Source organism: Schistocerca americana, chromosome 1 (genome assembly GCF_021461395.2).
Source record: "Schistocerca americana isolate TAMUIC-IGC-003095 chromosome 1, iqSchAmer2.1, whole genome shotgun sequence".
Lineage (NCBI taxonomy): Eukaryota > Metazoa > Arthropoda > Insecta > Orthoptera > Acrididae > Schistocerca > Schistocerca americana.
In genome coordinates this window covers 916,174,919-916,197,910 of record NC_060119.1, presented here as the reverse complement: position 1 = coordinate 916,197,910, position 22,992 = coordinate 916,174,919, and the positions used below count along the sequence as shown (strand labels likewise).

The 22,992-nt window shown below is 38.4% G+C and overlaps 1 protein-coding gene across 1 annotated transcript in view; it reads right to left on the bottom strand.

Annotated features, from left to right (window-relative positions):
• LOC124595119 overlaps positions 1 to 22,992 on the bottom strand; it is a 379,626-nt gene that overhangs the window by 33,600 nt on the left and 323,034 nt on the right. The window contains exon 8 of the mRNA XM_047133719.1: positions 20,323 to 20,637. Coding sequence (XP_046989675.1) covers positions 20,323 to 20,637 — 315 coding nt within the window. The remainder of the gene's footprint in view (positions 1 to 20,322; positions 20,638 to 22,992) is intronic.

Genomic DNA, 22,992 nt, shown 5'->3' with positions numbered 1-22,992 from the left:
TCTATATTCACCTCAATCTATCCCCAGCCATGCTTATTGGCATGTGTAACCCCTGCAATATAGTTCAATACAGCACGTTGATAATACTGTCTCAACACACCTGCCACACAGGGCAGGTTACATATCAATGGCTTGAAAATAATTTATTTGCCCCTGCAGTACAGGTCAACATGCAAAGCAAGTAGAGAATGCAGGTCGATACTACTCCAACACAGCAAGTTTGATATACAGGGCAGCCTACATGTAGAGACTCAGAAAAGCATTTCTTGCCCTATCATGTAGGCCGCACAAAGCTAGTTGATTTGGCAGACCGATACTGTTCCCACACAACATGATTGCCATGCAGGGCAGCATGTAGGCTGGAAGAAACATATTTTTGTCCGTATCTTTGTTCCTACTGTAGCTAGCCTGTTTACCTCACCGTGCTGATTCTCATGAGGTATGCTGTTTCTGTGTCAAATTTGACTGAAATTGGTCCCGGGGTTTGGGAGAATCCTCCCTCGTTAGTTTTACTGTTATATCATAGCACTTTTTGTTCAACACTTTTTAAGTGTATTATTACAAGGACTCCTTCCAATCACCTGGCAGCCACCAGCACCCATGGCCTGCACCCAATGTATAACTTCAGCAGGTATGCACCATGGTATCTGTGCCACCACCCTATGACTTTGAGGTACCTCTGAAACTAACAGTGCATTGGAAAGCTGTGCATGTCCACTAGCTTTTCAGCTCTTAAATATGATTTATTCTATATGTTTTTACACTCACATCGGCACCTTCTTGACATCAGCACCTTCTTGGATTTGCTCTAGAACCACACCTGTCTCAAAACCTCTTGCATCAGTGCATAGTTCTTTCTTGGCACTCTCATTAAAAACTGCTAGAACTTATGAAGATGTCAACACCTGTGTGACTGTTTTGTAGTTTTGCAGCTTTGTGGCTACTGAGACACATTTTTCGTTATGTGTGTTCTTGGTAACATGTTGTGTTTTAATCAATTTGTCTCTTCTACTCTGCCATGACGGTTCCTCATTTATGTTGTGTATTATTACTTCTTGCAAATAAACTTTTCAACAATTTTTATGTTGTGTTCTCCAGTTCTACATTTGTTTCCCAGTGGCAGTTCTGTTTGCATTATTTCTGTTTTTTCAAAAGATATTTTAAAGCCGCTACTCTGGGCCATTTCCTGTAATGATTGCATTTGTTGTTTGGTTTCTTGAATGTTGTTGACAAGAAGAGCAAGTCCTCAGCAAATCCTAAACAGTTCAACTTTAACATTAACGTTCTTTGGATTGTCCTTGTACCATTCCCTCATTGTGTATTCAAGGGCATTAAAAGTAAGGCGACATGCTGTCTCCCTGCCTTAAACCAGTTTTTACCAAGAATGATCCAGAAAGTTCTCCTCTGAACTTAATTTTCGAATTTGTATTTGTTAAGGTAAGTTCTATCAGTTTACTTAATTTTGGATTGAGTCCAAAATGTCTCAAAATTTTTAGCATGAGAGTCTGTGGAAAGAATCATATGGTTTCTGAAAATCTATAAATGTAATTGAGAGAGCCTTGTTTTGTTTGCAGTAATAAGCCATGATTAATTTCAGAGTAATTATTTGTTTGGCTCCCCTTCTCCAAGGTCTAAAGCCTCCATGGTATTTCCCCAGTTCACTATCGTCATTCTTTGATCCTGTTCTGTAAAATCTTGGAAAAAATTTTGTAGGTAAGGTCCAAGAGCAAGATTCCTCTACAGTTGTCTGTATCATTTTTGTCTCCTTTCTTATGAAGTGGGTTAATTATAGCTGTGGTCCAATCTTCTGGGAATTTTCCTGTTGCCCACATTTTTGTAAAATAATATGTAAAGACGTCCAAGTTGTTTTACCAGCATACATCCACATTTCTGCAAATACTTTATTTCCCCACATGCTTTTTTTCTTTAAGTGCAATTTCAATTTCTTGTACTGTAGGGGAGTATATATTTTATGGTTTGGTTTTTACAGGGTTGCCTGTGTCTTTTGTTACAAGCCTTCCAGGTTCATCACAGTTCAAGAGCTTGTATTGTATGGTATTGTATATTTATTGGTCCTGTGAATCATACACTGTACAGGGGTAGATAATGATATAGGACAAGTCAAACAATTTGCAATAAAGCTTAACAGAAAAACTATGATTTTCAGTATCTAGCAATATAACTCTAACATATGGGAATAACATTTCACAAATACACAAATAAATTTTACACGCACACATTTCATACTTTCGGCCTTGATTATACAGACACACACATATATGTAAGAGACCACATATAATACACAGATAAATCTACATGTACACATTTCTTATTTTGGCCTTAATTGTATAAACTATTTAAGTTTTTCACATATTTACATTGTAGATAAAAATTCTTATTGAATACTTCTGCAGGGATTTCTTTGCTTTCCTCATTATGGACTATTCTTCCACCTTTACTTCTCAGCAATGGCATGGGAGGGTTGTAATTATGTAACAGTTCATCAAAGTTTTGAAATACTCTTTGGAATTGGTTTTGTAGTATTTTCTTCAATGGAACTCAGTAGCTTCTTTTGATATTGCCACTTCGTTTTTCTGATAATACAAGAGAATTTTTGATGTTTCTGAGATTAGTTGCCCCCCCCCCCCCCTTTTTTTTTTTTTTTTTTTTTTTTTTTTACTCTGAAATTTTGTCCCAGATTGATGTGGTTCATCACATTCTGTAGTGCACCATGCATGTCTTTTATGTTGATTTACTGGGGCCACTTCTTCAGCAAGTTATTTTAAAACTTGTATTAGTTCCTCAAGATTATCCATTACCATTGTATTTTGTGTGTTTTTCTGATATTTGCCATTTTTGATTAATTTATGTTGATCACACTTTATTCTATCTCCAATTGTTCTCTGTCTTTCTTTCCTTAACGAGGTGAATTTGATTTTGATTTTTGCTAAAAATAGCTACTCAAACTGGTGGCAATAATGTCCACTTCGTGCAACTGTTTCAGCATCATGATCAGCTTCATCTTAGTCCTGCTGTTAGGCATGTTAACAAGGGGCTGGAGAAGGTACTGATGGCAGAGGGCATAACTCGCACTACAGTGGTGCCAGCTGAGTCTATCAATAGATCAGGCTTCACTAGGCATGGCCTCCACCTCAGTAGGTACGGGAAGAGGAGGCCAGCAAAGCTTATTGGTGACAGTGTAATGGGTAGTGGTGGGATGACTCACGGAAAAATTCCTGTAGTAGTTGGTGTTAGAGCTGCGCCTCTTTTACATTGAAGTCAGCTGATAGGTATTCCTGCTTAAAGGAAGTCCCTCTCTAGCTTGAGCAGAAATGTTCTGAAGTCAGAGTTAAGGGACCTGTAAACAACAACTACTACTAGAAGTTTAGTTTCACTAAATTCAACTACCCCAGTACAATATTCAAATACCTGTTCAGTGCAGTGCCGTGATTCATCTACGGTCTCAAATGGAATCACCTCCAGAGGAGGTCAGGTATCAAGTAGTGGAGGAATTAGCATATCTGACGTTACTGGTATATTGGAGCACCACTTCAATAATTTGACAGTTCAGAGGTTTCCTTTACCAGGATACAGATTAGCTGGTTGTTTATCAAGGAGTTCTTTGTGGAGTGGGGGAGTGGCCATGTACATAAAAAAGTGTTCCATTTGAGACCATAGATGAATCACAGCACTGCACTGAACAGGTATTTGAATGTTGTGCAGGGGTAGTTGAATTTAGTGAAACTAAACTTCTAGTAGTTGTTGTTTACAGGTCCCCTAACTCTGACTTCAGAACATTTCTGCTCAAGCTAGAGAGGGTTCTTGAATCATTTTATAAGTAGTACCAAAAATTAGTTATATGTGTTGACTTCAATATTAATTTTGTATATTATGGTAAGGAAAGTTGCCACTCACCATATAGTAGAGATACTGAGTCACGGATAGGCACAATAAAAAGACTGTCACAAATAACTAACACACACACACACACACACACACACACACACACACATACACACACAAGACTGCAGTCTCTGGCAACTTAAACCACACTGTGGGCAGCAGCACCTGTGTATGATGGGACTGGCAACTGGGTGGGGGTAAGGAGAAGGCTGGGGTGGGGAGGGGGAGGGATATGGTAGGGGTGGAGGATAGTGTAGTGACGCAGGTTAGACAGAGGGCAGTAGGGGGGGGGGGGGGGGGTTGCAGAAAGGGAGAGAGATAAAAAGATTGGGTGTGATGGTGGAATGACGGCTGTGTAGTGTTGGACTGGGAACAGGGATGCGGCTGGATGGGTGAACACAGTGACTAATGAAGGTTGAGGGCAAGAGGGTTATTGGAATGTAGAATGTACTGCAGGGAAAGTTTCCACCTTCACAATTCAGAACAGCTGTTGTTGGTGAGAAGGACCCATATGGCACAGGCTGTGAGGCAGTCACTGAAATGAAGGATGTCATGTTTGGCATCATGCTCAGCAACAGGGTGGTCCACTTGTTTCTTGGCCAGTTTGTCGGTGGCCATTCATGCAGACAGGCAGCTTGTTGGTTGTCATGCCCGCAATAGAATGCAGCACAGTGGTTGCTGCTTAGCTTGTAGAGCACATGACTGGTTTTACAGGTAGCCCTGCCTTTGATGGGATAGGTGATGTTTGTGACCGGACTGGAGTAGGTGGTGGTGGGAGGATGCAAGGTACAGGTCTTGCATCTAGGTCTATAGGGCCAGAGCCATGAGGTAAGTGGTTGGGAGCAGGGGTTGTATAATGATGGACAAGTATATTGTGTAGGTTTGGTGAACGGTGGAATACCACTGTTGGAGGCGTGGGAAGGTTATTGGGCAGCACATTTCTCATTTCAGGCCATGATGAGAGACAGTCAAAAGCCTGGTGGAGAATGTAGTTCAACTGCTCCCGTCCTGGGTGGTACTGAGTTACAAGGGGAATGTTCCTCTGTGGCCAGACTGTGGGACTTTTGGAGCTTGTGGGGGGGGGGGGGGGGCAAGAAAGATAAGACAAGGGAGATTTGTTTCTGTACAACACTGGAGGATAATTACAGTCTGTGATGGCTTCAGTAAGACCCTCAGTATATTTCGAGAGGGACCACTCATCACTACAGATGTAACAACCACAGGTGGCTATGCTTTCTGGAAGCGATATCTTGTTAAGGAACGGATGACAGTTGTCGAAATGCAGGTATTGCAGCTGGTTAGCAGGCTTGATATGGACGGAGGTACTAATGTAGCCATCTTTGAGGTGGCTTGTTGGGATGAGTACGACTAAGTGAAGCAAATGGGGGAGAAGTCGTAGAAGTTCTGGAGGAATGTGGATATGGTGTCCTCAACCTCAATCCACATCACAAAGACGTGATCAATGAATCTGAACCAGGTGAGGGGTTTAGGATTCTGTGTGTTTAGGAAGGATTCCTCTAGATGGCTCATGAAAAGGTTGGCATAGGATGGTGCCATGCCGGTGCCCATAGCCATACTCCAGATTTGTTTGTAGGCAATGCCTTCAAAGGACAAATAATTGTGGGCGGGGATATAGTTTGTGACTAGGAAGGAGGTCATTGGTTGGGCATTGGGAAAGGTAGTATTCAATAGCAGTAAGGACATGGGCATTAGGAATGTTAGTCCAAAGGGAGGTGGCATCAATAGTGATGACCAGGTCACCATGTCGTAAAGGAACAGGAACTGTGGAGGAAAACGTTGGTATCTTTTATTTAGGAGAATAGGTTCCAGGTAATAGGTTGAAGGTGGCACAGTAACCAGCCACAATAGGGCATCCTGGGTGGTTAGGAAGCATGTAGGAGGAGGCAGTGTGGGGACTGGTAGGGGTGAGGAGACACATGGACTCTGCAGGGGAGTTCTGGGATGGGCCTAAGAATTTGAAGAGTGACTGGAGATCCTGAAGGACTTCTGGAATCATGTCACTGTGACAGCTGGTTGAGCCCTTCCACCAGGTAATCCTTGCAGTTCAAAATTACAGTGGTGGAGCCTTTGTCATCAGGTAGTATAATAAGGCTGGGATCAGGTTTTAGATGGCGGACTGCAGATTATGTTTTTTCCCCAACCAGGTTGTAGGGAAACAGTGGCATAACCATACACGATATTTTTACTCATTCTTCTTTACTAGATGGTAATTCTGTTAGTAAAAGGGTGAATGGTCTTTTAGACCATGATGCACAAAATTTTAACACTAAAAGGCTTTTGTACTCAAACAATATTACATATTATTACAAATTATGTAGGAGATCTAATCCAATGGCAATAGACAGTTTTTTAAACCTCTTTAAGGAACAAGAGTGGCAGGATGTTTATAGTGCCAATAACATAGATGACAAATACAATGCTTTTCTTAACACATTTCTCATGCTTTTTGTAAGTTGCTTTCCATTAGAATGTTCTAAACAGGGCATTAGCTGCAGTAAAACGCAGCATGGGTGGCTGACTAGTGGGATAAGGGTATCTTGTAGAACAAAGTGGGAATTATGTCAAAATGTTAGAAGTAGTTACAATCAAGCTACAGTAGGCCATTACAAACATTATTGTAAGATGCTTAAAAATGTTATCAGGAAGGCAAAGAGTCTGTGGTCTTCAAACAGAATAGCTAACTCACAGGATAAAACTAAAACCATATAGTCAGTTGTGAAGGAAGCATCTGGTCAGCAGCACATGGTCAACGATGTAATGTCAGTTCATAGTAAAAATATTTCTCTTACTGATAAATCAGATGTACAGTATTTAACAATCATTTTCTGAGCATTTATGGCGAATTAAATAAAAACTTAGTTTCTACAAGGAATCAAATAGCTCTCTTGAAAAATGGTTTTCTGAAATTTATGTCTGAAATAATAATCTGTGATACAGACAAGGGGAAGATTGAGTGCATAATTAAATCACTGAAGACTAAGGACTCTCATGGATATGATGTAGTGCCTGGCAGAATATTAATGTACTTTGCTGCACGTTAGCCCTGTACTTAGGCATATTTGTAAATTTTCCGTTAAGAATGGTCAGTTTCCTAAACAATTAAAGCACTCAGTAGCAAAGCCACTTTCTAAAAAGGGAGAAAGGGATTATGTAGACCATTTTAGACCTATTTCTTTGCCATCAGTGTTTCCTAATTATATTGAAAAGGCTGCTTATGTAAGAGTAATTGATCATTTTGTATCACATAATTTGTTATCAAATTTACTGTTCTACTTTAGAGGTGATGGAACAACCGAAGATGCTGTATTCTCTTTTTTCTGTGAGGTATGCGATGGATTAAACAAAGGTTTTGAATGCTAGGCATATATTTTGATCTAATTATGGCATTTGATTGTGTTGATCACAAAATTTTTTCTCCATAAGTTGGATCATTATGGAATGCAGATTAGCTCACAACTGGTTCACCTTTAACTTTAACAACAGACACCAAAAGATCATTGTTCACAGTGTTGAGAATGGCTGTGATGTGGGATCTGAGTGGGGTGCAGTCAAATCAGGGGTGCCCCAGGGATCAGTGTTGGGGCCACTCCTGTTCCTTACCTATATAAATGATATGCTCTGTAGTATTACAGGTAATTCTAAAATATTTCAGTTTGCTGATGACACTAACTTGGTGGTAAAGGATGTTGTGTGCAACACTGCCTCTGTTCCAAATAGCGCAGTTCGTGACATAAGTTCATGGCTTGTACAACATAAACTAACATTAAATCACAGTAAGACTCAGTTTTTTGCTGTTTCTAACACACAATTTCTCCCATGAACCATGGACCTTGCCATTGGTGAGGAGGCTGGTACAACTCAGTGATACAGCTAACCGTACTGTAGGTGCAACCACAATGGAGGGGTATCTGTCAAGAGGCCAGACAAACAAGTAATTCATGAAGAGGGGCAGCAGCCTTTTCAGTAGTTGCAGGGGAGCAACAGTATGGATGATTGACTGATCTGGCCTTGTAACAATAACCAAAACGGCCTTGCTGTGCTGGAACTGCGAATGGCTGAAAGCAAGGGGAAACTACAGCCATAATTTTTCCCAAGGACATTGCAGCTTTACTGTATGGTTAAATAATGATAGCATCCTCTTGGATAAAATATTCTGGAGGTAAAATAGTCCCCCATATGGATCTCTGGGCGGGGACTACTCAGGACGTCATTATCAGGAGAAAGAAAACTGACGTTCTACGGATTGGAGTGTTGAATGTCAGATCCCTTAATTAGGCAGGTAGGTTAGAAAATTTAATAAGGGAAATGGGTAGGTCAAAGTTGGATATAGTGAAAGTAGTGAAGTTTGGAGGCAGGAAGAACAGGTGAATACAGGGTTATAAATACAAAATCAAATAGGGGTAATGCAGAAGTTACTGTAATAATGAATAAAAAAATAGGAGCACAGATAAGCTACTAGAAACAGTATAGTGAATGCATTATTGTAGTCAAGATGGACACAAAGCCCATGCCTACCACAGCAGTACAAATTTATGTGCCAACTAGCTCCAGTGATGAAGAGATTGTAGAAATGTATGATGCGATAAAAGAAATTATTCAGATAGTTAAGATAGTTAATAGAGACGAAAATTTAAGTCATGGGGGAATGGAATTCGATAGCAGAAAAAGGAAGAGAAGGAAAAATAGTAGGTGAATATGGACTGGAGTTACGGAATGGAAGAGAAAGCCACCTGGTAGAATTTTTCACAGAGCATAACCTGGTTTAATAATCATGAAAGAAGGTTGTACACATGGAGGAGGTGTCTGGAGAGATTGGAAGGTTTCAGAAAGATTACACAATGGTAAGACAGAGATTTAGGAACTAAGTTTTAAATTTTCAGGCATTTCCAGGGGCAGATGTGGACTCTGATCACAAATTATTGGTTATTAACTGTAGATTAAAACTGAAGAAACTGCAAAAAGGTAGTAATTTAAGGAGATGGGACCTGGATAAACTTGAAGAACAAGCGGTTGTAGAGTGTTTGAGAGAGAGCATTAGGAAACGATTGACAAGAACAGGGGAAAGAAATACAGTAGAAGAAGAATGGGCAACTTTGAGAGAAGAAATAGTGAAGGCAGCAGAGGATCAAGTAGGTAAAAAGACGAGGGCTAGTAGAAATCCTTGGGTAACAGAAGAGATATTGAATTTAACTGACAAAAGGAGAAAATATAAAAATGCAGTAAATTAAGCAGGCAAAAAGGTATACAAACGTCTCAAAAATAAGATCAACAGGAAGTGCAAAACGGCTAAGCAGGTATGGCTAGAGGACAAATGTAAGGATGTAGAGGCTTATCTCACTAGGGTAAGATAGATACTGACTACAGGAAAATGAAAGAGACCTTTAGAGAAAAGAGAACCAATTATATGAATATCAAGAGCTCAGATGGAAACCCAATTCTAAGCAAAGAAGGGAAAGTAGAAAGGTGGAAGGAGTATATAGAGGGTCTATGCAAGGGCGATGTACTTCAGGACAATATTATGGAAATGGAAGAGGATGTAGACGAAGATGAAATGGGAGATACGATACTGCGTGAAGAGTTTGACAGAGCACTGAAAGACCTAAACCAAAACAAGGCCCCGGGAGTAGACAACATTCCATTAGAACTACTGACAGCCTTTGGAGAGCCAGTCCTGACAAAACTCTACCATCTGGTGAGCAAGATGTATGAGAAAGACGAAATTCCCTCAGACTTCAAGAAGAATATAATAATTCCAATCCCAAAGAATGCAGGTGTTCACAGGTGTGAAAATTACTGAACTATCAGTTTAATAAGTCACCGTTGCAAAATACTAACACGAATTCTTTACAGACAAATGGAAAAAAAACTGCTAGAAAATGACCTCATGGATTCTACAGAAATAATGGAACATGTGAGGCAATACTGATGCTGCGACTTACCTTATAAGATAGATTAAGGAAAGTCAAAACTACGTTTCTAGCATTTGTAGACTTTGAGAAAGCTTTTGACAAAGTTGGCTGGAACACTCTTTTTCAAATTCTGAAAGTGGCAAGGGTAAAATACAGGACCAAAAGGCTATTTCCAATTTGTACAGAAACCAGATGGCAGTTATAAGAGTCGAGGGGCATGAAAGGGAAGTAGTGGTTGAGAAGGGAGTGAGACAGGGTGTAGCCTATCCCCAATGTTATTCAATCTGTATATTGAGCAAGCAGTAAAGCGAACAAAAGAAAGCTTTGGAGTAGGGACTAAGATTCATGGAGAAGAAATAAAAACTTTCAGATTTGCTTATGACACCGCAATTCTGTCAGAGACAGGAAAGGACTTTGAAGAGCAGTTGAATGGAACGGACAATGTCTTGAATGGAGGAGGTAAGATAAACAACAACAAAAGTGAAATGAGGATAATGGAATGTAATTGAATTAAATCAGATGATGCTGAGGGAATTAGATTAGGAAATGAAACATTTAAAGTAGTAGATGTGTTTTGCTATTTGGGGAGAAAAATAACTGATGATGTTCAAAGTAGAGAGGATATAAAATGTAGACTGGCTATGGCAAGGAAAGTGTTTCTGAATAAAAGAAATTTGTTAACATCGAGTATAGATTTAAGTGTCAGGAAGTCTTTTCTGAAAGTATTCGTATGGAGTGTAGCCATGTATGGAAGTGAAACATGGATAATAAAAATTTCAGACAAGAAGAGAATAGAAGATTTCAAAATGCTGCAGTACAGAAGAATGCTGAAGATAAGATGGGTAGATCACTTAACTAATGAGAAGGACTGAGAAGAATAGGGGAGATTAGGAATTTGCGGCACAACTTTACTAGAAGAAAGGATCTGTTGGTAGGACACATTCTGAGGCATCAAGGGATCACCAATTTAGTACTGGAGGGAAGCGTGGACGGTAAAAATTGTAGAGCGAGACCAAAAGATGAATACACTAAGCAGATTCAGAAGGATGTAGGTTGCAGTAGGTACTGGGAGATGAAGAAGCTTGTACAGGATAGAGTAGCATGGTGAGCTGCATCAAACCAATCTCTGGACTGAAGACTACAACAACAACAATAACAATAACATCAACAACACACAATTCAACAAAACCCGATGTTTTCATTTCACAGTATGGGCATATGGTTAGTGAAACTGACAGTAAACTGTCATGGAAGGCCCATGTTCAGGATATTGTTCAAAGTACTTAATGCTGCCATTTTCTATTTGAATGGTATCTGAAGCAAGTGATCACTCAACATAAAAATTGGTCTACTTTGCTTATTTTCATTTGCTTGTGTCATAGGGTATTATATTTTGGGATAACTCTTCCCATTCTCAAAGGTTATTTTTGGCTCAGAAACAGGCAGTTCGGGCAATAAGCGGTGTAAGCTCACGAGCCTCTTGTTAACCCCTGTTTACTAGTCTGGGTATTCTGAAACTGGCCTTTCAATATATATTCTTTACTGTCATTTTTTGTTAATAATATCAGCTTATTCCCAAGAATTAGCAGCTTTCACTCAAGTTAATACCAAGCAGAAATCCTATCTGCATTTGGATCACACTTCGTTAACTCTTTTGTAGAAAGGTGTGCAATATACTGCTCCACCCATTTTCAATAAGCTACCACAAGAATTCCAAAATCTTAGCAGGGATCCACATGCTTTCAAATCAAAACTGAACAGTAGTGTTCTGAGCACTCTGCTGTGAACATCGTAAGCAGTGCAAGCATTAAATGTGACTGTAGCAAGTTATTTACTCAATTTTTACTTCATGTGTTGTGTGTTATCATGGCTAATATTGGTGGCAAGTGACGAATTCTACATAAGCAAGCAAGAGAATAATTTGTAGGATACATGCTTTCTTCAAGCACAAAGTTCCTCTACACATGCATCACAACTGCTGCTTGGAAGAAGTAATATTGCAATCCCCAACTGTGCTTTGACCTGCGTGGACTGCCATCATTCTCAAACCTGACTATAGATCTTCATAGTTTTACTGAGGATCCATAGTATTGATTATAAGTCATCTGAATGATGACAGTGGGGTTAAGTGTGTATCCAATGGTAAACCATTTCCCAGAGCATGTGTACTTGTTGGTACAACATTGCCAATCTGGAGCTCCGATCCCCAAGTCTGTGATTAGTTCTGATGACTGCAAGAAGTCGCATCCAAGGATAACATTATGGATGCATTCTGATGAAATGACTATTTAAAAGCACTGTGTTCTACCATTGATAGTTGTTCGCAAAACACGGATTCCTTTTGGCTGAACATATTTTCCACCTGCAGCAGTCGACACTGCTTCTCCAGCGGGCAACATTAAGCATCCAATACCACAGAAAATAAGAATATAGAATTGATTAGCACCAAAGCAGATTGTCGATTGATGACAATGTTAATGCAGTTTTGTGACATCTTTGCTACTGTTGTCCATACAAGATTTACATCCGTGTTATCCTCATTTCCATAGATGGTTGCCTCATTTAGATTTTCTGATCTTGTTTGACATCTTATAATGTAATAGTTCTCAAATAATCTTCTTCTTTCTTTACAGTAGTGTACACTGTACTTCAGGTATCCATGATGGAAACATAGCTACTTGTTGAGTTTATTCTCTAGGTGTCTGTGTATCTGTACTGTAGTGATTCGAGAATTTCTGCATAAATTCTCTAACCACTCACCCTTCTACCACCTCGAACACACGATATTTTAAAAATAAGTGTGAGAGAACGTACATACTGCACAACACATGTTTGTGTTTGCAGGCTGGAAAGGAGTCATGAGCACAATGTAGACGCGACGGTCGAACAGCATTGACAAGTGTTTGTCGCTTGCACTGCGGAAGCCATATTGGAAGAACAGGAAGTAATTATGTAGCATTATTTGCTGTTTTAGGGACTGATTATTGTTAAAGAAAAATGAACTGATTATAGACTTTTAAGTACTTCACATATTGTACTTGCTAGAGGCAAGATGGGTTCATAAATTATGTGGTTGTTAAACCAAATTTATTGCTGATGTAATTTATTGAGTCTAATGTGAAACGAATTGGTTGACTTGTAAACATCCGAATATTGATGTGAAAAATGGTGAATAAGTTATTTATGGAAGCTGAAATATACCAGGACTGAACTAAAAGTATTCTTCAAGTACTAAATTATTTCAAAAGTAGAGAGAGTCTTATAAATTCCTGTTAACCAGCAGTATTCTTTGGAGAAGAAGGTTTTGGAGATCAATGTAGTCTGCAATCCAGAGAAGATCGGCTGTGCAAGACAAGTAAGTCAACTGATTGAGAGAGGTGTGAATTTTGCAATCCAACTTCACACCGCTTCTTATCGTCCACATCGTTAGAGAACGCCAATCACATTAGTAAGGGAGACAGTTGCATTAGTGTCACCAAGTGTTCTCTGAAGTTTTTAGTATATGGCCAAGATTTTTAACTCTGTTCCTCGATGTTGGTTTATTTCTAGACATTGATGCCAATGATCAACAAATCTATTGAATTAATGATGCTATGTCCTCCTAGTGGGTTTGGCAATTAACACTAAATACTGCTGTGCCTTGCAATCTGGATTCAACATCAGTACAGGTTATAAAACCACAAAGTCTTTGCTGTATGAGTGATGTGAGGTCTTTATGACTGTTACACCAGTATGACATTTGGCAGCCTGTCCAACTTCCATTTGGCAGTTTGTCTTCTTCTGGTACACTCAATGTACTGGCACCACTTCATGAAGCCCACTTTTGTTTTGAGATCTTTCAAAAAAAGAATCTAATAGGCACCCTTTGCCGTGCCATTGATTAGATGTGTAACATCACAAGTTTCCAACATATTTGGATTTACTGTGTGTGACAGTGCCAAAACAGTCTATGTAACTTATGACTTGCCTGTCTCTGGTGTTGGGATATATGCTTCAATTGGTCTTTAATGTATGCAGATCTCTTGCTGGTTGTAACCAATCATCATCATTTTTTTATTTTACACCTGATTTATGTGCCACCTCTTGAGCTGTTCCTCGCTGTTCTCTAACCACTACTGGTTTGTACCATCTAAGTGAAAGTACACAGGCAAGAAATATCCAGTCATCACACTTGTTGTAATTAGCAATATGGTAAAATCCCTTTCAGCAGTTTCACCAGATTCTAGCCAGTATCTCCCAAAACACTGTTAGATGCATGATTTTCTTGTGACACTTTTGTTTTCATTGGTATCTTTATACAATTTGAACTGTGGGAAGAAAATAATGTTGTATAGAGGTTCCTGCTTGTGATAGTGATGTCTTTTGCATAGTCTTATTGGAACCAGGGCAGTGGCTATGTCAGATATCTGGCATATCTATGAAACTATATCACATACGATCTTGAGTTTTATCATATCTATTCTATGGTAAGTAATCAAATAAATCAGTCTCAAGCAGTGTGTCAAATTTCACATTATTTCATCTAAATGTTTTTCGACACAAGATAAAATTTAACTGAAGTATTGCTGTCAGATGAGATAAAAATGTAACTCTAATGTGATTTCAGTAAGCACTGGTTACCTAAAGAAACTCTGGCATTGACAAATCTTTCTGGTTTTAGTTTGACATCATATTTTGGCAGGAGAACCTCTCCTCATGAAGAAACAAGCACACTTGTTAGCAAAAGTATTTAACACCTAACAGCTACAATCAACTGAAAATGTTTGTACATAACTCAAGGTGGAAAACAGAGCACACACATCAGCAAGTTGGAAAATTAGCTTAACTGATTCAAAAGATGTTTCACTATTGACTTCACTGACAACTGTGAAGTTAAGCAATGTCATGAAAATTATTAAGGCAAGTAAAGTAGTGAATACTTTTAACTGGGTGATGTATTTGGAGAACAGATTTTTTCCATTTTCTTTCAAAAGAGAACAGCACCTGGTAATGAGCCGGCTCAAGTGAGCCAAAAATATCAATGTGGATCTGGACTGTCAGAGGAGGGAACAGGAATCAAGAGTAGAGAGGCACGTGCCAAGGCGACAGTGTTATGGATGATCAGAAAAATGTAATAAGGAATGCTGGAGATAGCAACTTACATTGACTGAAATAGTATGTTTCTTCGAGTGTGATACTCTGACATAACATAAATTTATGGTGCTATAATTATGCTATTCAAATATTAATCTCATCTAACTGTGGAAAATAGTAACATTATTCTATGTGTGAAAGTATTTCTGTTTGACTGTTCCAGCTTTCCCATGGCATAATTTGCTACATTTTTGAATATAGTTAGGTTGTATTAAATGAAGAGTGCCTTATTCCAATACGATAATTTCAGCTAGGTAAGGATGAAGTGTACAAATGACACCAGTGCTGTTGAAATGGAAACAATAACAATAAAAGGGTGATACCTGTATCAGTAGTAACTGTAAGTTATTCAGTTTATAACTTTCAGTGAATATGAGCATACTGGGTATTGTGACTATGTTCAATGTGAAAACTAAAAACTTGTATGTGCAAAAGTATAGTTCCTACACTGAAAGTGAAGTAAAAATACTCCCAGGTGGTCAATGTTCGTTGCTTAGTTAATGATGAATGCCTATAGAGAGAATATGAGAGTTTAATTCCATTTATGGTGGTGGAACTCGGCATTTGGGTTTGGTATCTGGCAATTCAGTTTACTTTTATTGTTGCCAAGATCAAGTTTTTCTGATACAACCTTCAACACACATTTTTTCAAATGTACTGAAACAGTCAGTGGCTCAAATCATGGAGTAATAACAGTCATATATTATCAGAAATTTAAACCAATAACTCTGCTTCCCTATTTCTCCTTCCAGCTAATCAGGAATAAATTTTAGTAACTAAGAATTAAGATCCACGTATTCTATTTGATTAAATGCATTTCAGATTAAATTATTAAGAACACATTATTAATAAATCAGTCTCCTATTTTTACATTGTTCAAGTTAGTAAGCATGAAATGGCTAGTTCTTCACACACAGTCCTTTCTGGGGAAGTGACTGTAGTAGAGCTTTTAGAGGAATGTCTAATGGAAACAAGAGTGACAGTGATTTTGATGATGTCAGTGATTCATTTGTAAGTAATTCAAGTGAAGTGGCGATGAAAGTCCACCATGAAGAGTTTCAAAAAATATCACACAATGAGACGTTGAATACTGCAGTGCTTATGTAAATATATTGGAATGAACGTGAACCTTCTGTTTCAATGTACACCCAAATGCACTCACCGCCCAGGTGCCAACAATTTAAAAAAGAGCACAGGGAGGCATCCTATGTCTGCATTATGTAGTACAAAAGGTTAAGAGCACAACAATGAAATTGTTTTCTTCCAATTAGCAATGTTTGTTTATAAGTCAAAATTACTACCAAAGTTGAAAGAGCACAATAAACCAAAACTAATAGAAAATGAGGCAATTTTAAGCACAATTATTCTCAATCTATGAAATTTCCTGGCAGATTACAACTGTTTGCCCGACCGAGACTCAAACTCGGCACCTTTGCCTTTTGCAGGCAAGTGTTCTACCAACTGAGCTACCCAAGCATGACTCAAGCCCCATTCTCACAGCTTTATTTCCGCCATTGCATCTCCTACCTTCCAAAATTCACAGAAGCTCTCCTGCAGGAGAGCTTCTGTGAAGTTTGGAGGGTAGGAGACAAGTAAAGCTGTGAGGATGGGGCTTGAGTCGTGCTTGGGTAGCTCATTTAGTAGAGCATTTACCATTGAAAGGCAAAGGTCTCGAGTTCAAGTCTCGGTCCGGCACACAGTTTTAATCTGTCAGGAAGTTTCATATCGACGCACACTCAGCTGCGGAGTGAAAATTTCATTCTGGGTTCTCAACCTAGTCTGCTACTGACTACAACTCATAAATGACCTGAAATTCATGAAACACATAATGGTAATGTACAATGTCATATTACCAAAACAGTTTCCTTTTTAAGAATTTATACCTTACTAGAAAGCTTAGTTGATGGAGAATCCAGGAAACTTCCTACATTTTGTCAAACTTGCTGGATTGAGGATTTATTGAAATAAGTAATACATAAATTGCATCTTAATTTGCAACTTGTGAACACAACCTATTTGTATCATAGTTGACACCAGAATTCTAATTATATTTTTACACTGCTAAATTAATTTAACAGCACTTGAAAAGTCAAATTTTTTAAAAAACTAAATTTAGAATACACTTGTCATGGAAGTGGTACAAGCACTTTCTGGTCAGATTACCTGTACATTTAATGACTGACACTGTAAAAACGAATTTATATAATTAACTGCCATTGGAGAAGTATATAATTTATTCAAAAGAATAGTTACCATCTGGTCTATTTGTAACACTAATATCGTTTTCTGGTAAATCATTGTGTAAGAAAGTCACATTGTAGTAAATGAATCAAGTCTGGGAGTAAAGTCTGAGACACTGGACATTACTGAAGCAAAAGACACTTGCAGTGTGGATGTCTTAATGTAAGGATATAAATGTTCTGTATATAGAATTGTTGTGCAATGCTACTGGATAACGCGCCGCATATTATACTGGGTAGATGTTACTGAACCGGTTAATAAACTGAAACACATGAGAAATTTTGTGGCTAGCATTTTTATTTGACAGGCAATTGTGACTTTTAAATATACTCTACACAACATTTCAGAGGAGCTGGGAAATAAACATCACATTTGCAACACTTAGGAGAGCAACACAATGAAATGTAATTACTGTAATTAATTTTGATTCATTGAGCCTTATTGCTGCAGTGGAGTTTGTCATGCAAATCTCAGTTCCGGACAAGAAAGCTGATTGAGGTTTCAAGGTGGAAGTGAAATTAACTGTGGTCCCTGAAGGCCTGGCAGGTTGGTTGGTTGGTTGATTGATTGGGGGGGGGAGGGGGGGGGGGGAGGGGACACCAAACACAGAAAGGTCATCAGTTCCATCACATCAGGGAAGGATAGGGATCGAAATCAGCCATACCCTTTCAAAGGAACCATTCCAGCATTTGCCTGAAGCAATTTAGGGAAATCACGGAAAACCTAAATCAGTATGGCAGATGTGGGTTTGAACTGTCGCCCTCCTGAAGAAGACTTGGCACACGGCTATGATGATAACCACATAAATAAAATTTAACTCAACTGCAATACAGATCTTGCATTTCACCTGAGAAATGAGATGTAATGTATACTGACTAATAGCAAATGTACCTGGCATTGTTTTTAATGAAATGTCAAAATTCATTCCCTCATTGGCTCTGAGCACTATGGGACTTAACATCCATGGTCATCAGTCCCCTAGAACTTAGAACTACTTAAACCTAACTAACCTAAGGACAGCACACAACACCCAGTCATCACGAGGCAGAGAAAATCCCTGACCCCGCCGGGAATCGAACCCGGGAACCCGGGCGTGGGAAGCGAGAACGCTACCGCACGACCACGAGCTGCGGACATTCCCTCATTCATAGTGAAAATAACAATTTCATATCCTGAAAATGCTCTTGCCACTAAGTACTTAATAATAAATATCACTCCATCAATCATTAACACCGAATACAAAGAGAAGAGCGGTCAAGAATAGAGCTTTGAGGAACATCTTATGTTATTGTTCTCTTTCTTTTGAAGGCTAATTTGCTGCATTTGGGAGATACATACTCTCTGCCTTCTATTACATAGTGTAAAGAAACTCACTATAGTGCACTTTCTGTAATATCATATTTATTTGCTGAGATGGCCCTGGCTTATCAATCATCTGAAGTTATGCTGGCTAGTTAATTCAGTCCTAGCATTGTCCCCTACACCTCTAACCTCCTCGGACCTGGAGTCCAGGTGCACCGTACCTCCTGCACTTTTCGGGACTGCCTCTCCTCATCTCGTTTGTGGAGTAGCAAGGTGTGCTTTTGACTTTTTTCCTCAGTGGAAACCTACAAGATTAATCTCATATTCTACAATAAAATTTTGATTCTTGATGGCCGCTACTTTTTCCAACATTCTTGACAGAACAGTAATAAGAGAGACAAAGAGATTTCCCACATCTTCCATTGAGCCTTTCTTTAAGAGTGGTTTTACCTTTTATATTTTTAATAAATCTAGGAAACAGTCTTGATTGTTATTTTACCCTCTGATTTAATTACCTAGGAGGTTAACCCATCTCAACTCACAGAGCCTCATCATCATCATCATCATCATCATCATCATCATAGTGATAATACAATATTTTTGCCCACAGACAAAACGTTTCTGAACTTTGTGAATCACAAAAACTTTTAACAAGCCCAAGGGATATACCTTTTATGGTAATCTAGGGGTGTATGTCAGCAGTAATTTCTTGTTCTATCCCACTTTATTTTCATCTGTTTAACATTATTTTCATGAAGACCAAAACAATGATTTTTCTGTCACTGTGATATTTGTGGAAATAGTTTTTATTATAAATACCATTATGCTTGTAGTAATCCAACAAGGTGTTTTTTTTTTAAATATAAGTGAAATACAAAATGATAATCACATCTATAATGCTGCATACTTAATTTTCCTTCTGGAATTGTTAATTGGCTCTCATGTTTCTTTAACCAAGGAACACACAAAATATTTAATGTTTTTTAACTGTAACTGTGGCTGTTGCATGTTTTATAATACATAAATGATCATTCAGCTCATGAGAAGTCATATGTGAACTCTGAGTAGCACAGAATCAAAGGCATCTTTCATGGGTTTCTAAGGGACTTTGGTCACATCTCCAAAATTAATAATCCAAGCATATTTCACTCATACAGATGTGGGGGGACACTGGGGATATCATTCCAGACACACTCTTGCCCATCACCATGCCAACCAATTTCACTGTATGTAGACAGAATTCCTAAAAGCACAAGGACTAGCTTAATTTTATAAGTATATCTCCTTTGGCTTAAAGCAATTTCACACTCCTGAAATTACAGCCTTGGACATTACAATGGCTTTTTCTACCTCACACTGCGACTAACCAGCTCTCATACTACCAGTGGCTCTGCATGTGACACTAACAGGGCATTGCAGCACCTTTGCTTTACACCTAAGTGTGCAGTAGCCCTTAACAGCAAGGAGTCTTGACTTCAGATTCCTTAGCAAGCTGCAGATATCAATCACATGTGTAAGTGAGCATAATGTCTATTCGTACTTTCTTCGTATCAACCCCAAATAGCTGTACTCAGAGCTGGTACAAATGAAGTGTCATCTCCAGGATGTATCAGAACATTTTTAGCACTGCATGTGTTTCTATATTTTGCTTTATAGTCCTGTATAATATGACAACAACAACAACAACAACAACTACTACTACTACTACTACTACTACTACTACTACACCATAATACAAAAGTTATCACATTGACAATAACAGAAAATCAAAATCAAAGTCAATAATATTTGAAACTGTTAAGTTTTAATATACCGTAATAGTATCATTTGATGTTGTTGGTAGCTCTGAAGGAACGGTGTTCATAAGTGCCAGTGTAAGGTCACCCATTAATTGTGGCATGTCTTGCTCTAATGGTGCGCTTGTAGTATCTGGCGGTGTCCACTGACCAACTTTCTCATTGCCTTGAACATTCCACTGCTGGTCTCCAGTGGCTGTGAGTGGTGGCAGTGAAGGTGGAGGTGGTGGTGGAGTTGAAGCATCAGCCACAGGTAATTGCACATGAAGATTTTGTTGTGAATGATATGACTGATACTGTTGATTCAGTTGATGCAGATGGTTCTGATAAAGCTGTAAAAATATTGCAGCAGCAAAATGATCCAGTCAGATATATTTGGGTTTATATTAGTCACAAACATATGTGAATGCAATCCAGAGAAAAAAGTTTCTCTAAAACTGTTTAAATACTTTAAGAAATATGTTTCAAATTTATTTACTTTTCTTGAGGCTTCATTTACATATGTTCTGGTCATAATAATATCAGATTATTACATACCTTGTTGGTTTCTCTCTCTCTGAATGATTGCCCACTACATTACACAACTGAACTGAACAAATGAATCATAACCTATAGCAAAGCCACAGAGTTTAGGTGGAAACTTATGGAAAGAACATTGGGGAAAGATTTACAATGCAGACAGTGCTGATGAAAAATATTCTCTTTTCTGACACATACCTTAAGCAAGGGAAAAATTTAACAGGAAGAGAATGGGAGGGGATGGTGGGTGGGGGTGGGGGAGGTGCTCAAAGGGTAGTACATGCCCCTGAGGCGCATTTCCTGCAGATGGAAATGAACAAATAGAACACAAGAAATGCCACATATTCCTACCAAGCCTGATGCACACATGTACATGCCATGGTCCCAAGGTAATGGTACATGCACTGTACACAGCTACATCAAGCAATAGTGACGAAGCAAGTTCCTGATACTTTAAAATGGAGACTGACCAGCTCAGGGAGCCAATTTTAACATAAAATGGTACTCCAGGATAGCCAGGGATTAGTGTTGGGTTCACAACCTATTATGTAAAAATCAAGTTTTATGAAATCAAACAAAGAAATAGATAGTCTGACCTGTTTATGATGAACTGGATGTTAAAGCTATTGAAGAGGTGAGATTTTTAGGTAAAGGGACAATGGAGAAGAAGATTATTGATTGATATTGGTTCTATTGTAAATAAGAAAAAAAATCTTCTGATGGACTTCTAGGCAAAGTCACACAGACTATGCAGATTGAGAATCAGAGTGAAATTCTTCAACTATAGTCTCATAAGTGTTCCTGTCCTTCCAGCTGAAGAGATCAGAGAAGAAGAGGAGGACATTATTTCATGGTGAATTAGATGAAGTATACAGTGTGTGTCCAGGAGCAGCCTGCAGAATAACTTTTTAAGACGTGAATGCTAAAACTGGAAAAGATAGTGAGTATGAGTTCTGCATTGGAAAATACAACCTACATGATAACTTGAATGACAATGATATTAGTCTTTTACACTTTGCTTCCTTGGCAAATATGATAGTGGATAGTACAATTTTTAATCACAAAGATATACACATTATGACATGGAAATCTCCAGATGGAAATACCTTCAACCAAACTGACCATCTCTTGATATATGCAAGATATCTGTCTAACCTAATGTGTGTTACAAGCTATAGGGGTGCTAATGCAGACTCTGAACACTACCTTGTAATTGCAACAATCAGAAGCCAAAACTCCACTGCAAGGAAGCTATGTGGATCTCAAGCAAGACATTTCCATATTGAAACAGCACCCAAGATTTTCTGACGTACTCGAGAGAAAACTGGCACTTTCCCAACAGTGAGAGAATTGAGGAAATATGGAAGCATCTAAATCATGGTTTACAAATTTTTGTGACAAATGTCCAGTAAGAGTAGATCATGCCACATAAAAACAATGTAAGTAGTGATGTGAAGTGCATTAAACATGTAAGTTATGTTAAATCAAAGTAAGATAACAAGAAAATCGGCACCTTATTTGTCAAGTCTGGAAAAGTTGAAAGTGACATAATGAGGGCCAAATATCTGTTTACTTCCTTTTTGGTGAAACACAATGTGCCCTTAAGTGTGGCTGGTCATCTGGTGTTTGATCTAAGAATATGGTTCTCACATCAGAAGTAGCAAGGAAATATAGCTATGACCACATGAAAATGACATGCATAGTAAATAAAATGCCAAAAATGCATAGTCTAAATAATAATAATAATTATAATTTTATTGTCTTTAAGCCATTACAGCAATAGACAAAGTCATACACATAATACAACACAGTACATGCTATAAAAGAACAGAATTGTTATTAACGTTACAGTTTAATATCACAGGCCATGAAATCCTTTATATTGTAGAATGGGTTTACAACCAACCAGCCATAAAGTGTTTGTTTGTATTGTTGCTCTGGTAAATTTTGTATAGATTGTGGTAGTTTGTTAAATAATTTGTGGCCCATGAGTTCACAACTGTTTACTGATTTTGACAGTCTGTGGTAGGGCGTATAGATACAATAGATACAGCTGTTTGCCCTAGTGTTGTAACGATGTATATTTGCCCTGCGCTTTACTTTAGGTAAGTTCTTTTTTGAGTAGATTAAAACATAATAAATATATAGGTTTATTACTGTCATGATTT